The sequence below is a fragment of the Brassica rapa genome, chromosome A05 (assembly GCF_000309985.2).
Source record: "Brassica rapa cultivar Chiifu-401-42 chromosome A05, CAAS_Brap_v3.01, whole genome shotgun sequence".
Taxonomy (NCBI): Eukaryota; Viridiplantae; Streptophyta; class Magnoliopsida; order Brassicales; family Brassicaceae; genus Brassica; species Brassica rapa.
The window spans coordinates 21,282,073-21,298,001 of record NC_024799.2 but is presented as its reverse complement, the minus strand read 5'-3'; the positions used below and the strand labels follow the sequence as shown (position 1 = coordinate 21,298,001).

The 15,929-nt window shown below is 38.4% G+C and overlaps 4 protein-coding genes and 1 long non-coding RNA gene across 5 annotated transcripts; 2 read left to right on the top strand and 3 right to left on the bottom strand.

Annotated features, from left to right (window-relative positions):
- Nucleotides 1–433: 433 nt before the first annotated feature.
- On the bottom strand, nt 434–7,606 carry LOC103869531 (protein TONSOKU). Its single transcript, XM_009147617.3, has 18 exons — nt 7,105–7,606; nt 6,194–6,994; nt 5,498–5,674; nt 5,202–5,293; nt 4,782–4,880; nt 3,918–4,650; nt 3,673–3,802; nt 3,422–3,538; nt 3,110–3,210; nt 2,844–2,964; nt 2,585–2,697; nt 2,393–2,504; nt 2,099–2,203; nt 1,943–2,009; nt 1,732–1,852; nt 1,489–1,662; nt 1,235–1,352; nt 434–1,141 (listed from the first exon to the last, which is right to left on the bottom strand). The coding sequence occupies exons 1-18, from the start codon at nt 7,369–7,371 to the stop codon at nt 615–617; spliced, it is 3,975 nt and encodes a 1,324-aa protein (XP_009145865.1). The 5' UTR covers nt 7,372–7,606; the 3' UTR covers nt 434–614.
- Nucleotides 2,050–2,507, top strand: LOC117133990. The gene is made up of 2 exons (XR_004458074.1): nt 2,050–2,280; nt 2,355–2,507. It is a non-coding gene; the product is annotated as an uncharacterized LOC117133990 (long non-coding RNA).
- Nucleotides 7,607–7,608: 2 nt separating the features above from the next.
- On the top strand, nt 7,609–8,324 carry LOC103869530 (putative 60S ribosomal protein L30-1). Its single transcript, XM_009147616.3, has 2 exons — nt 7,609–7,855; nt 7,946–8,324. Exons 1-2 carry the CDS (start codon nt 7,729–7,731, stop codon nt 8,155–8,157), a joined length of 339 nt encoding a protein of 112 aa, XP_009145864.1. The 5' UTR covers nt 7,609–7,728; the 3' UTR covers nt 8,158–8,324.
- A 666-nt stretch (nt 8,325–8,990) lies between these two features.
- LOC103869529 lies at nt 8,991–10,316 on the bottom strand. Its single transcript, XM_009147615.3, has 2 exons — nt 10,045–10,316; nt 8,991–9,482 (listed from the first exon to the last, which is right to left on the bottom strand). Exons 1-2 carry the CDS (start codon nt 10,225–10,227, stop codon nt 9,249–9,251), a joined length of 417 nt encoding a protein of 138 aa, XP_009145863.1. The 5' UTR covers nt 10,228–10,316; the 3' UTR covers nt 8,991–9,248.
- A 73-nt stretch (nt 10,317–10,389) lies between these two features.
- LOC103869528 (autophagy-related protein 13b) lies at nt 10,390–13,518 on the bottom strand. Its single transcript, XM_033292701.1, is given in 6 exon segments — nt 10,390–10,923; nt 11,313–11,672; nt 11,674–11,743; nt 11,746–12,102; nt 12,371–13,027; nt 13,425–13,518. Coding segments are annotated over 6 exon segments (1,899 nt in total). The 3' UTR covers nt 10,390–10,562.
- Between the last annotated feature and the right edge of the window lie 2,411 nt (nt 13,519–15,929).

Genomic DNA, 15,929 nt, shown 5'->3' with positions numbered 1-15,929 from the left:
CGTTTCTTCAATGCGTGATTTAACATCTTTAATTACGTTTCACCTTGTTAATTATTTCATTTATTTCTAATAATATATCAAAGCCGTTGATAATTTCATTTCGTAAAGTTTAATTTGATAAAAATGAAATACAACAACTTCATTACCTTTTACAGAACACCGTGGGTCATCTTTTACTCGTTCAACCAATGAGCTATGAAAAGAATAAAAATGTCTTCTCAAAGGTTTATATCTTGGATAAAGAATCTAGTATTTAATTATAGACTCAAAACAATTATGCAAAATGAGAACTAGTTTAACTGGAGAGTAAATGGCGAACACCGCATGATTCATATGATATGATGGGAATAATGGTATCACACGCTAAATAATATGAATGATTTGATTTATATCCGAAAATACCGCAATCGATTTTCAAAATTACAAATACACGTATGTAAATGTACCTTCTCAAATTTTCATTATCATATCACTTTTAATATTCACCACATTTTTCTTAATTTTACAATATTTATCAAAAATTAAAACAAGGTGATAATTTAGATCTTTAACTCTTAACAAAGCTTTTGCACCACAAGAACAATGGGAGACTTTGTATAAGCAGAGGAATATGTTTAATCCTTTCTGCAGCATGGTTTGACTCCACAACACATCTTCCCTTCAACGTAAAAATGGACAATCTCATCTTTCACATGCCTTTGGGCTATGCCAGTTCGCGATTCTGATGATGACCATGCCATGTATAATGTTTCCAAGGCTTCAACTGACAACCCATTGTGGCTTAGATCTAGAATCTGCAATTGGTTAGCCACTGCAAGCGCGGTCGAAAGCTCTTTGATAATATGGGTCTTGCGTGGTAAACTAAGACTACTCGACGTTGCAGTTTGTTCCTCTATTTGCTCATCTTCGCTGTCTGCAACTTCAAGACCATCACCACACTCCATATTGGCTTCACATAACTCTTGTTCTTTGTCTTGGTTCTGCCAATGTTCACTGTGAGTTTTGTCCATTACGGTGATGGATTCACATGTACCATGTTCTTTCTGTTCCATTTCTGAGCTTCCACTCACAGGCTCGCCAAACAGAGTCTCATCCATTTTAGCATTCTCAGAGATATTAAGCTCTTCGAGATTCTTATTATCTGCAAAATGTATAGTTGATAGTTTGAAAATGAGAAGATGTTTGGTATAATCGTAGCTACAACAAGAGATATAGGGTAAATAATAGTTTAGACCTGAAAGTGCTTGAATTATGCAAAGAATTCCAGAGAGCTTCAGATGACACTTGTTTAAAACCAGAACTTTTATGTTTGAACAAGGATTCGCAAGCAGCATCCCCAGTGCACTGACTCCCTGTTTGTATACAACGTTCTAGATGTGAGTGAACAAGTGTCACGAGTTCAACTGATTGCAAAATTTTTTCCATCTCAGCCTCAACATGGTTTGGAGACAAGAGCTTAAGGGTGTGTTGAGGTCACAGAAAAGATACCTCTTCAGTGATTAGAGTTCCTCCGACATTGAGCTCAAGAATGCAAGAAGTTAGAGTAACATCTTGGATGAGCTTAAGAAAGAAAGGAGATGCTAGTCCACAACATGAAAGGTCGAGCTTCACAGTTTCTTCCTTTTGATAACATAGTGATTCAGTGATTTTGATAGCTCCGTCCTAGAATAATTTGGATAACATCGTCAGATGGAATAGAATGCATTTAATCAGAATATAAAAATTCATTACCGTTCCTATGCCACTGCTGCCAACCAAAAGTTTTGATAAAGATGGAGTCTTAACAAGTGCGGAAAGGCTACTAACAACTTGGCTGCTCAGCTTTATGCCATTCATGCTCAGTTCTGTAAAGCTGCATTGTTTTAACATATGATAGTGTCAGATCGATTTACGTAACTTGAAAAGTTAACATAAATACAGCTCTAATGTTTTTTTATCTCACCTGCTTAGAGTAGCTATTTTAGCCAAGAGGTTTTGAATAGCACTCCCTGAAATAGGATTATTATAACCTGCCATACAAGTACGGAAATACTATCTTTAGCTTAACTGAAACGAGAGAAATAAAATGAATGTAAAACGACAAAAATTAAAAGTCTACCTATATAGAGTTGTGAAAGTCCCGACTCCGGATCCAAAGCATCAGCAATCTTTTGGATTGTTCTAGATGTGAGTGAACAATGTTCCACATTCAAGCTGTAAAGTGCTAAACAACAAACGGGGACACTTTAGCATAAATGCGTGAATGGAAGATAAGAGTCAAAAATATTAGTCTAAGATTAGGTATCTCATATATCTAGCAGGTTTATTAGTCACCAGTAAAACCAAGAAACAAAAGATGCTAACTGAACAATTAGATACTATAGATGACAGGCAATCTTTAAAGAAACTATACCCCGGCAGTTTTTCAAGATGGTTGAGAGGTATGATCCACAAGCATCAGTAAGTCGATTACTGGACACATTGAGGACTTCCAGCCGAGTGAACAGAACAGGGCATTCACAGATCTGGTAAAGTGGATTATATTTAACAATAAGAGAAAACACGAATATGTGAAACTTTCTAGTTTTTGAGCCTATTCGGTTACCTGAAACAAAGCAGTTGGACCAAATCGATTGCAGTGCAAATCCAAAGTTAAAGCACCATACATCTGGTTTGATGAGGCAAAAAGTTGTTTCAGTTTCTCCATTGTTCCATTCCCTAGCAACCAATAAGATGATGAAAAATAAGTACCATTAAATTTCCTAGTAGTTCCTTATCAGTTAACCAACTTACTCCGTTCGCAAACTAGAAGTTTAACACTGTACAATAAATGTGTAAGATAAGACGTTAGAGGCAACTTTCACCTAGCATATTGTGGGAGAGATCCAACATTGCCACTGTGTTATGCACATCGAGGGCACGCAATAAAGGAGCAGCTGATACATCTTGCAGTTCACATTCTGACACACTGATATCATCCTCTACCTGATAAACATACAATGAGATAACCATACAGATTATACACTAGATAAAGTGATACCTGTAACTAGCTTGCTTTTAAGAGGTCGAAAAGAAAATAAAGAATTAAACTAGTTCATCCATTTCTGGCAAACTTGCAGTAATTTCTCACCTCCGAAATATATAACTTCTTAAGCAATTTTATACTGGGTTTCTCTGACAAATTTTGGCAACAGTCCATGTATAGTTTCATCAGACGCTTGTGAACCCAGCCTGCAACAAATTAATTGCATAGCTGATTCAGCCGTCTTGTATAAATAAGAGGGGAGAACCAACGATCATATAAACCAATAGAGCGGTTCAGCCACACTCATGTAAAAACTTAAAGAACAATTTGAGATGAAAAATATACTAGTAAGATCAGCTTGACAATCACATTCCAAATATCACAGGTAGATCCCATGTGTACCAAGAAAATACTTACCACTAACGGAAGCTTCAATAACAACGTGTTCAGAAGAGCCCGAGAGAACCTCATATAAATCCGATGGTTTCAGAACTCTACCACCATACTCCAAATGATGAATGATAGGCAACAGACCTAATGAAAAACATATTGAACGTTCAAAGATTTAAACAGCTTTAGGAGCAGTGAAGTTAAAATGCTGTAAAACATAAAATATAAAGCATGAGACGAGTTCTATACGTTAGCTGTGAATCAATAAGTTCACATACCTTTAGATTTCTCGTCATCAGGAAGCTGTAAATAGTACAAGCAAGTAAGTTCCACCTTCACAGACTCATCATTGCCAGAACACGAGTCTAAAGCCATGTGTACATTTTCAATTTCAATTTGAATTTTTTGCTGCAACAGTTAAATATAGTTATTAGGGAGAAGGAAAGAGGAAGCATAGGTTAAAAAAAACAATCCAATCAAGATTAGTTAATGATAAACAAAAGCAAGGTAAAAAAAATCTCACATCATCTGTCTTGGAATAAGTGTGGAAGTTCACGAGAGCAGATCCATGTTTGCATTGCGTGCTGTTGGATTCGCCAGCTTCACATTGAGATCCTTTTATACCGCAACCAGTTGGTTCAACAGCTATAGTATTGGTCAGAGGTCTGCAATTGTTGGCATCTGGAGCAACTTTAGTGGGACGGAGAGACGTAAACGAGCAAGAACCTTCTTCTACATGGTCTTGAATAGCAGGATTATCCGTACAATTAACAGCGCCATCAAAATACATACTTTCATCAGAGACTTCCTTACGCTGACTTGTAACTTTGTGAAAACTGCCTCTGGGGCATCCCAACTCATATTCGGTTTCACTTTCATCGTCAGAGAGGATTACACGAATACGCTTCCGGCCAGAGACTGTCTGCTGAGAGTCTGCTGGTGCAGAGAAATCTTTCTTGGCCTGATCAGGCTCAACATCTTGTTTACCTGAAAACTGTTTCCTTTTGGAAAGACGTCTCCCAGGCTGGAGAAATGAAATTAGTGGCACGTCATCATTTGTTTCATCCAAATCTGCCAACGATTCTGATTCAGGTGAATTTGATGTTTGGAGATCTGGCGAACTACATGCATTTGGCCTATCATTTGAAATGTTCCCATGCCCTTCTGAGTCGGTTTCAGAGCATTCATCTTCTGTACCATATTCTGCTCTCTCACCATGCTCTGACTCCAGATTTTGTATTTTTTCCTTCAACTCCCTAAACAGTATAAAATGTATATGAGAAACTAAAAAATTGAAACCGCAAGCCTAGTTGTAGCCCTGTAAAACCTAACAGCAGCTTTATATTACTATCCAACTTCAGCCCATCGACTACATAGTAAAGATTACCTGGCTTCCTTAGCATTCCCAAATCTGATCATATGGCTATAATGCATATGTTCCAGTGCAGAAAGCTGAACTGAAGGAAGATTGGCTTTCAAAGCAATTCTGCAGGAACAGATGAAATTAGTTCCAAAACGACCATCACGTTATTCATTAGCATGAGATAGGTATGCATATGTGAATTTCTATAGTGATAACTGATTCCAAATACTTATTCATCAGCTATAGTGCAGTAATTCTAGAACGTATTTGAATTACATTAGATTCGTGCTTGCTCGGCTATTAAGCCTTCCATCACAGAGTAATGCTATGCAATAGAATTGTCAATTTTCTAAAAGAGATTAATAAGTAGATCCATGTATTTGGATAAACTCACAAGCAATAGATACTAAGTAGCTCAAATGTACAATTTGATAATGGGTCTACCTGTATCCCTTTTCAAATTCTTTGAGTGCTTGTGTCCATTCACCAATACAGTCCAAACCATCACCTATATTAATTTTCGCCAATGCTTGACCCTAAAAGATGCTAACATAAGTGAGCATTAGAGTCAATAAAGACGAAAAGCTACGATATTGAAAAATCCAAAAATAGTATTATCAGTGTTCCTTTTACCCAAACCATGTGAGAGGCCTCATCAGTGAATTATATTGTTGTGATTTAGATTTAAAAATGAAATATAAATTGTAATAACTAACCGTAACAAGCAAACAAAATCTCACCTCGAAATTACTAATTGCTTTGTATCCCTCATAACTTCTTCCGACCCACTTCAGGGATTTTCTGAATTTTCTAAGCTTTTGGTAGGACTCTCCAACAACCAAGTAGGCATCACTCATCTTTTCCTTGTCACAGAGTTCCGCTGATATTTTCTTCTTCCTTTTTGAATATTCAAGATGCTACGACATTCAGAGAAGAAAGTGAAACCCTTAGTTGGAAGAAAAATTAAATGTCAGCTTCCAACTTAAACTATATTACAAGTCATTAGAACAGTGGTTATAGACTTGGATCATTGATAGCTCAATATCCGTTTGGTACAGAACAAGTATAGTTTTGCCACTTTGGTCTAACATATTGACTTCGTTTAAAAGTAATGAAATAAAAATTTAAATCCCAGGACTAACTTTCTAAAAGATATGTTTTCTGGAGAGAAGAAAAATCAAGCAATTCTTGGATAATAGTCTTTATGACTGATATGACAAGACAATGTCATCAACAGAATTCAACAAAACCCGAATTTGTCTACGAAAATAACAGTTCCGTAGTACCCTGATGAAATCTGAAGATCTAACAACGCTTATTTATGATTGAAGCCCCCCTAAGATAAACAATTCTAACTTTTGGAAACATTTGAAACACATGCAGACATGGTATTAATTGTTATCAAAAAACAAGAAGTGTTTAAGAAATAAACAAACCTTATCCCATGCAAATACTATGCTGGATTTTTCAATGAGACGTTCAAGACACGCGTGCACTTGAAGCATAGACTTTCGTTCCTCCGAAGTGCCTTTGGCATCAGCCATTTCAGCAGACAACTTCCTAAGCCTACGCTCTTCTTCCCTCATCTCTTCCATAACTTTAACAGCTTTCTTCACAATCTTGATATTATGCTCTATCTGTTCAACCAACGCACTCTCGTCTTGCATAGATTTCGCTAGAGTAGAAGCTTTCCCATAACACATAAGCGCATCCCCGTAGTTTTGCGTCCTGTTGTGCAACTCAGCGAGGTTGATATACCCCTTCGCTTCTCCTTGGCAATGACTTATCTGATGGCAGATCTTGATATCCATCTTAATATGCTCTTTCGCCTCTTTCCAACTCCTCAGCTCTAGATAAACGTTCCCAAGGTTATGATGAAGCCTACTACGTATAGCATCATACTCCTTAACCTCCTCTTCGTCGCAGATCTTCAATCCTTTCATGAGAATCTTACAAGCAGCATCGGGATTATCAAGATCAAGGTCAAGCATACCAATGTTGTTATGCGCGTTGATATACTCCTCAAGAAAGCTTCCAGATTCTCCAGGAGGCGGTTTCTCCTTGAGAGCCTGTGCAAGCTCCATGGCTTTCTTGAAGTACTTCTTAGCACTCTGAATCGCGTCGCAGTCATCCTCAGATTTCAAGAAGATCTCATGGTAGGTACGGCCGAGCTGAGTACAAGCTCGTTGCTTCTCCACGGTGTCGTTGTTCTCTTCAGCTAACTGCAAATGCTTCTTCTGCAACAACAACCACAAAAAAAAAACAGTTAGAAAAGTCAAACTCGGTCAAAGCTTCTTCGAGAAGTCAGTTATTATTATTATTTTTTATTTTATCAGAGGCGTGTTACCTGATAGATCAAGGCTTCTTCGAAATCCTGGAGACGGAGATAGATCTCGCCGAGAGACTGACACGTAGGCAACAGATCCTTCCCAGGCAGATATTTGACGGAGATGTCGTAATCGATTCGGAACCATTTGAGAGCCTCCACGTACTCTCCTTCGTTTTTGAGGATATCGCCGACGTTATTGGCCCATCTCGCCTCTTCGCTCCGGTTACCCACTTCCGTCGCTGTCCGGTAAGCTCTCTTCGCCGCTGCTAAATCTAATCGACCCATGAACGATTCGATGATTCTCTCTCTCCACTTTCTCCGACGAAAGGGGTTTTTTTGATCCTTCGAATTTCAGATTTCTCGAAATATTGATTTGATCATTTTCGCAAAAAAAATTTGGTGCCATCAAATCCCAAAAACTCCCGCCAAAAGGTAATAGCATTTACCCTAAAGGCCTGAATTATTGGGCCGTGGGCCGAGATTATATTGGGCCGTGGGCCTGTGTCTTGACGAAAATAATTATAAGAAAACCATTAGGGTTCCATCGTCTCTCTATTTAACATTATCATTTTGCGCCGCTCACCACGAAAGGCCTCTCTCCTGTAAATCCGGCGATCAGCGAGACTTCACGGCGTTGAGAAGATGGTTGCGGCGAAGAAGACGAAGAAGTCCCATGAGGGAATCAACAGCAGACTAGCTCTTGTCATGAAGAGTGGAAAGTACACTCTAGGCTACAAATCCGTTCTCAAGTCCCTTCGCAGCTCCAAAGGTAAAGAACAAAACTTTTTGAACCTTTCATCTGCGTTGAGTCTGTTGAATGATTGTTAAGAGGCGTTTTTTTTTGGTTATGTTGTGTTAGGTAAGTTGATTCTTATCTCGAGCAACTGCCCTCCGTTGAGGAGATCAGAGATTGAGTATTACGCTATGCTTGCTAAAGTTGGTGTTCATCACTACAATGGCAACAATGTCGATTTGGGAACTGCTTGTGGAAAGTACTTCCGTGTTTCTTGCCTCAGCATCGTTGATCCAGGTGATTCCGACATCATCAAGTCGCTTCCTGGAGACCAGTGATTGTTGATTTGGGTCGATTTGTTATGAGTTTGCCATGTTTTGTCTGCTTTATGGAATTTGTTCTTGGAAGACATCATGTTTGGTTTCTAGACTCCATATGCTTAATTACACTTTCGTCTCGTGGACCCATTTTGCATGAATGAAAGAGTTATTTTAGGTTATTTTTTTCTGAACGCTTGCACTTATTCATAATGTTCAACCCAAGTTTACTTGAACTTAAACCATTGTTGTTTAACTATATTGTCATGGCTGGCCTGACTGAAACATACACCAAGAAAAGCTTTAGATAAACATGATGTTCTGTTGGTCAACACTGAGCTGTTGGAATCTTTCTGAGCTGATTTAAACATGATGTTCTATTGGTCATAACTTTAGATATATAATGGTGTTCTAATGGTCATAAATAAAACGTCGGAATCTTTGTGAGCTGCTGTAAATATGAAGCTCCTTTGACTCAAAGAATGAAACTACTGGATATGTAACTGGAGCTGGACCAAAATTTTCAACATTCTCGTCTACTGTACGAAGAATTAGCAAATACAGAGTGTTCATAGTTTCATACACCTTTAGGACAAAGAAATTCCCTCAACCTCATTACACATGGATCCTGATTCGTCGGTAAAACTAACAATGTGGCAGAGGGTTGTTCAACGTTAATACATTCACATGAAGAAAGGGGTTCAATAGAAGCTCCCTTGCTGATAACTCTAGAGAGTGAAACGTGGTCTTATAAACCTTCATGTATATCTGAGCAGAGTGTCTGCATTGGTAGTATGGTATATGTCAGGATCAACAACATACACATCCCAAATGAACATGGGGTTGCTGTTAAGTAACATAGTAACACTTCAGTTTATCTTCAAACTAAAAAATGACATAAAGAAACACTAGAAGTGTTTGTTTCACGAAGGGACCACCGTCTCAGTTTTTCCTTTATTCTTTTCTGCCTAAAACCATTACATGAATATCTTATTTCTTTGTCTGAGGAGCAAAACAACACCAAGTCAACAAACCATAAGAGAAAGATAAGGACACTCTGGTGGTCTGAGTAACATTTTTTTTTGAAAAGTAAAACGATTTCTTTCTTATCTTCATCGAGATAAGCCTAAGACATCGTCGTCTTCGTCCGTAGAAGACTCATCATACAAGCTCCTATTAGTAACTCTGTTAGACTCGTCCAGACGGTCTTCCATCTCGGATGAACCAATCTTGATGTCACGGTGTTTAACAAGGAGCCAGCGGAGGAGCTTGTCCTCTTTGTTGAGGTAGTGAAGCTCCTTGTTAATGTTTGGAGTTGCCATCATTGTTATCTGCATCAATTGCCCCTGCACCATTCACCCATAAATAATTACGTTATAACATATCACACACTCAAAGCTCAAAACCCGTGATTATGCCAGATTAGCGAGAGAAGAAGCTAATAAAGAAGATTACATTAAAGACAAATAGATGATTGGTACTAATGCTTAACGCTTGTGCTGATACTCTCAAACATATGCTAATCGTACAACTGTTGCCTAAATTTCAAAAGAAAAGACACAGTTTTATTGGAACAGGTTATATATCGTTCGTTAAATACATCAAAACTAACAATAAAATACTAAAGATCAAAAGTATAATCCTAAGTTAAATCAGATAATCCTAAGTTGAATCATCTAGACAAAAGTATAAAGTTCAAACAACAACCTGTTGTGATATCTGTATGTAAATTACGATGTTCACACTTCACAATCTGATGAGGTTGCTTCAAGAATACAACTTAAAGCTAAACTGAAACAAGTATCATTTTCCGAAATGCCAATCTAAACCGTAATGCACTAGCACTGATTCCTAATCCAAGAAACCTGAAGAGGAATTGAAACACTGCTTCTTCTTCTTTTTTTTTACCTGATAATGTCTACCGTCGAGCTTTTTGATACCGTAACCCAATTCGACCTTGCCGAAGGATTTGACTTCCGTGAGAACTCCATTTTTGCTGTAAACGTGTTTCCCGATGCGAGCAACCAGATCGATCAGACCTTCCTTCCTGATTACTGGCTTGAACAGAAGCATACAGTCGTACAGCGGCATTTTCTAGATCTCCTTCTTCCTTTTTCCTTCTTCCTTCCTTTCCGAGGAGAGAGTGAATACAGATAATATGTAGATCTCGACCGTCTTGTCCGGTTAGGGTTTTAGTCTTCCCAGATATAACCGACGGGTCTTAAACGGCATCGTATTGTCTCTACAGTTCTAAATAATTTACCCCATGTAAATAAATCATTTGTGTCACACACTCAGTGGTTAGGTAGATAGTACTTATTTATATACATGGGATAAAACGGTTTACACATTTAACATTTTTTTTTCTTTTTCTGTATAAGCTTATTTACATGGATACGGTTGAATAGCAAAAATCAAAACATTTCTCAAACAGCAAAGGGTGAGGACGAGTCCTTTGTGGATTGGCTAAGCAACACATTCTTCATTTCTTTGTAAGACCTCAGCTCTTCCAAGGCATCGGCTGTTGTCTTTGCCGCCAGAGCTATCCCTGACGCTGTCATAGACGCCGTTGCTATCTCCTGATCCCCTCCAGGTTTGTTCTTGTTGTTGTTCCAACAAAGTTCAGGTGTGGAAGTTTCAGAGACGTCTTGTCTGAGAGGTGGAGCTTTCTTCAGCATATTCACTAGAGCACCGACTCCTGCATCTTGTGACTTCTTTGGGTATGAACCGCTCGACTCAAATGGTGGTGGTTCATGTATATCTCCTCTCTGGTCCAAGGAGCCTGGTCTGGAATAAGGCAACAATTAAGCAAAGATCACTTTCTATTGAAGAAACGTATAAGCAGTTCTAAAAGCAACAGTCAAGAAGTGGATCAGAGAGGAGGAACCATTCCCAGTGATTATATTAAACAACTTTTAAACAAAAGACCAATCTGTTGGGGAGTTAATGATAAACCAGATACTAGCCTAAACGGGTTCTCTGGTTTCTCTACTAAAGACTGAAACCAACTGTTTTGCATCTATAATGTCGCCAAAACTGATGAATGGAGCCACGCTTAGTAAAATTACTACTTTCAAAGCTAGTAGCTACAATGAGAGATCCAAAGGAACAGAGAGACTGTGTGCTTCGGTTGTTAGATAAAGTGGGAAAGACACAGTGAGATTAAAGACTCATACCTGCTACTACTAGGATCTGTATTTTCGTCATACTCAACATCAAATGGACAAGGAAAATCAGTATCATCAAAATCATCTTGGTATGATCTACTTGAACTTCTAGAAAATGATATCCTCGGTGAGCTGTTGGTAGATAGCCTCACCCCAGATTCAACAGGACCAGTGTTTCTCACAGGCTTCAAAGAAGCGTGTCTCGACAGTTTCAAATGAGAAGAAGGTGGCACCACCACGTTCTGTTTGGACTCAAAACTAGGAGGTGGAATCCTAACTGGAGCACTTTCAGTACGCGTGATGCTTCTTGGGAAGGCTTGGGTAGGTGCTGAAGGAGAACAAGGAGGAGAAAAATCTTGCAAACACTCCATAGCTTTCCTTCCTACGACCAGTAGTTATATCACAAGGATGAGGAGGAAGGCGACGAGAACAAGGATAAGTACAATTGCTTGTGGATCAGACCGTGTAGGCGACGGTGAGCAAGAAACCGAAGGAGGTGGAGAAGAGGCCTTGCAACGATCAAAACTCCAGCTATGACGCCTCTCAAACGACATCAACGGCGGCGAGCCATAAGAAAGAGGCAGAGAAGGGAAACTTTTCAAAGGATCAGCTAAAGGACTTCCAACGTAATCAGTAATAAAGGTCGGAGACAAAGGAGCTGAGTGTTGGCTGCAACTGACATCCGACTCCGAGAGAGATCGATACAACACCGACATGCAAAGCCTACCGCAGATGGTATCAACCGGCGTGAAAGCGAACTTGTGCATCTCTCCCTCTTCTCTACGAGTAAATGGCTCAACTATAGGGCTGTTCGTTTGGTTGCCGCAGGTACCGGTGGCAGCGGCAGCGGCAGCGTCAACATTCTGCATCAACTCTTATTCGTTTCGTTGATGCAGGAAGCTGCGTCTGACGCCGCGTCCTGCGGCTGACGCCGATAAAACCTGCGGTCACGATATAGTATGCGGCAGCGGCAGCGGCAGCGGCAGCGGCAGCGTCTGTGTCTTCATTGACGCTGACGCTGCCGCCACCGCTGACGCCGAAACCTGCGGCAACCAAACGAACAGGGCTTATGGTTGGAACCTTAGGGACAAGCTCGAACTTGAAGATTTGTCCAGATGAGTTGAGTTCTCTGAAGATCTTGTAAGCAGGTAAAAGCCTAACCATTACAAAGAGTGATCTCAGTAACAAAGTTGCTTTCTTATACATCACTTGCAACTTATTATTATTATTATTACTACTTGACCTCCTTTCTCTAACCTTCCTATTATCATACTGCACAACCCATCTCTCAATGATCTGCTCGTTCTTGCCCTCACAATCATCTTGATCAGAGTGATACTCTTTCCCGGAGAAGTTCCTGATAAGCTCTCTCCCACCTGGAGAATTCATCTGATCAAATGGTCTCGCCACAAGAACCACATCGACAACCAGAGGCTCTAACGTGCTTCTGCGGCCGATGTCGAAGCTCTCTAACGCTGCAGGACACTCCCTGAGAGCTAGGTTGAACCATTTGTCACGAGGCCTGACGCTGGAGGAAGACGAAGAAGATGAGGAAGGTGAGTTCATTATCTGCTCGCTGCTACTACTGAAGTTTCTTGAAGACATGAAAGGAGTCCTTGATTCGAGGATGATGTGGAGGGTTTTGGCGAAGAACTCGAATATGATCTGCTCTGCTTTAGCACCTTCGGAGTTGCTACTCCTGTTCATCTTTGAGAACACTGTTCCTGGGAATCAAAGTTGAAAACTTTTTTAACTGTCACACTCACTATCAATCGAACAGAACATAATCATCTATGATCAATTCAGACTCAGAAACGAACATCAGAGAGTAAAATTCAAACCCCAGAAGAGAGTATATACAAAGCATCATTACCTTATCAAGTAGAACAGAGAGAACCCTAGCAAGGAAAAAAAGAGAAGAAAAAGGGCGAAGCTTTCGACTACAGAAACAGAGAACTTGTTCGTCTTCGGACATGGGAACTGAAACTGAATCGAACCATGGGAATTTTCTCTTAAGAATCGAGCGAGGTTTTTTTAGTCATTGGAAGTTCAAATGGTTCATGATCACTAAAAAAAATTACTTTCATAATTACTCAGAAAGGCCATGGTGTAAAATATTACTCACTTCATCCTCCATGGCGTTGTAAAACTTCTTAACTTTCCGATGGCCTGAAGCTGAAAAGAACTTATCCTCAACCGCATCAGGAAGAGCCATGTGAGAGCAAACACCGTTAGTGATCCAAGCAGACTACGTACAGTAAAACTAGCAGTCAAGATGTTAGTAGAACGGAGAAACGTGATGTTCGTTTTCTCATCCAAATGATGAAAACCAAAAAACACATTTTCTGCCAAAATACGCAATTTTTGTTAAAAAGGTAAAAATAAGTCTAGTTTGGTAATGTTAGTAACAAGTGCATCTTGATACATATGCAAGTTCAAAAAAAAATCAAAAGAATATAGTTGCATTCAAATGATTTATTTGAATGCATAGACGAAAAACAGAACGAACAACATCCAAATAGATCATCTGGATAAGGCATTTAGATGGACCATCTGGATGCATTTTCCAGAAGTACAAATCAACGGGCCAAAGACCAACATACATCCATAGAGAACTTTTCAGTGTGTTTTAAGCAAAAAAAGGACCAACACATTAAACATCCATAACAAAGAATCAATGAAGTTTACATACTTCTCCACGCGCCATGGATCACTTTTTAGTGTGTTTCAGTCAAAAAAAAAGACCAACACATTAAAGAGTCATTTACACTGCATAGCAGTTTTTGTTTTTTATTTACACTCTGAGACAATTATCACTACTACGGTAGTTTATGTGTGAAAAGTCTTAACTTGCCCTCAAAAAAAGTACTGGAGTTGGGACTTTTAGTTTAACATTTTTGGTTTGGTTAGGCTTTTGAAATTTAAAAAATGAGTAGTCGACCCGGGGGCAAACTAAATCTAATTTAGTTTATTTATTTTGAATTTCAGTAAAAATTTAGAAAAAAAAAAGAAGGAAACTGTTGTTGCTCGTCCTCCTCTATTGTGAAGAGTCATACGAGAAAGTCGACAATCTCTCGTCGGATACAAGATCTAGTCATCCACATTGTCATTTTGTTGTAACTCTCCTCGACGTCACCTGTGTTCGAAAACGCGGCGGTGGCGACTGAAAATCGAGGAATAACATACATGGACAAAAACGTGTTGGTTATAATCGGTTAAAACTCGATTTTTTTTAAAAAAAAATCTTGTTTCTTTAATCGTTTTTGGTTAATCTAAATAATATTTGTAAGTTTTTGTGTTAACATCGCAAAGAAATTGATGATTAAGTGTAAATAAATTGATGGCGGCTCGAATAGAAAGTTGCAGAGTTCCATGTAATTTAAAAGGAAGAAGACATGTTATTTACAAATTACCACTCATTAAAGACATGTTGCATAGTGGTTGTGGACTTCAGTGATGTGTACATTGTTGTAAAGATATCATTTTGTACACAGTTGTAATTATATCAGTGTACACAGTTGTAAATGATATCTATGTGTACATCAAAGTAATGATACTTAACCCATCTCCCCATGGAAACTATTTCTCATATCCCATTTATTAGATTCTTTTCATTATTATGTGATTTTTTATGATGTATTATTTATTCGAATACTTTCTATATTTAGAAAACCATTTAAAACATAATTATATACTGGAACACATATTTAATTGATGGAATGTGATGGATACGCTGATACTAAGTAAGGTTCATGGGGTTGGGTGATATGTACATATGAGGCTATACAACTTGGCGTGTACACAATGTGAGGTGTACATGTGTACACATAAGTGAATCAAAAGAATAGTGGTATGTGAGATATGAACAACACATCAATGTTTGTGGTGAGTTTGTACACATGTGGGTGAAATGAGAAAATTTTGTAGGAGATTCTTTGTAATTTGAGAAGTCATTGTTTATACATGTATCAAGCTGTCAATATATCAAGGTATATACATGTATGAAGCTATACATGTATCAAGGTACACACACATGAATGGAGAAGTTTGTACACACGGAGGGTGTACACATAGTAAAACACATGGAATATAGTGTATACATAGATGGAGAAGTTTGTACACACATGGGTGTACACATAGTAAAACACATTTTATACTTTTTTAATGTACACATGTTTAAGCAAATAAGAGTAAATTACATGCCTGATTACATAAATGTAGATTTCTTCAGTTTAAAAAGTATTTTGATTTTCTAAAAATTTCAATTATTCAATAGAAATAAGCATGAAAAAAACATTTTGAGATGTTCTTTGGCATATGGAGTTGATTCACAATTGGTTGAATGTATGTAATAATATTCGGGACATATACAATGGTTATTAAATATCCACATAGACACCAACCCATTAATATTTGATAAATATTTGCAAGTTTTAAAAAGGTCAGAAATAGAATTGACATGTACACATATTTCCTATGTTTAAAAGGTACATGATTTGACGATGTCCACATGTACACTGTTGTAACGATATCCACGTGTAAACTATATGTGGTAATCTGTTCATGTCATAATAATTTTCGGAAAAGTATGCTAATATACCAAACAGCCAAAAAAACTTTATTAAA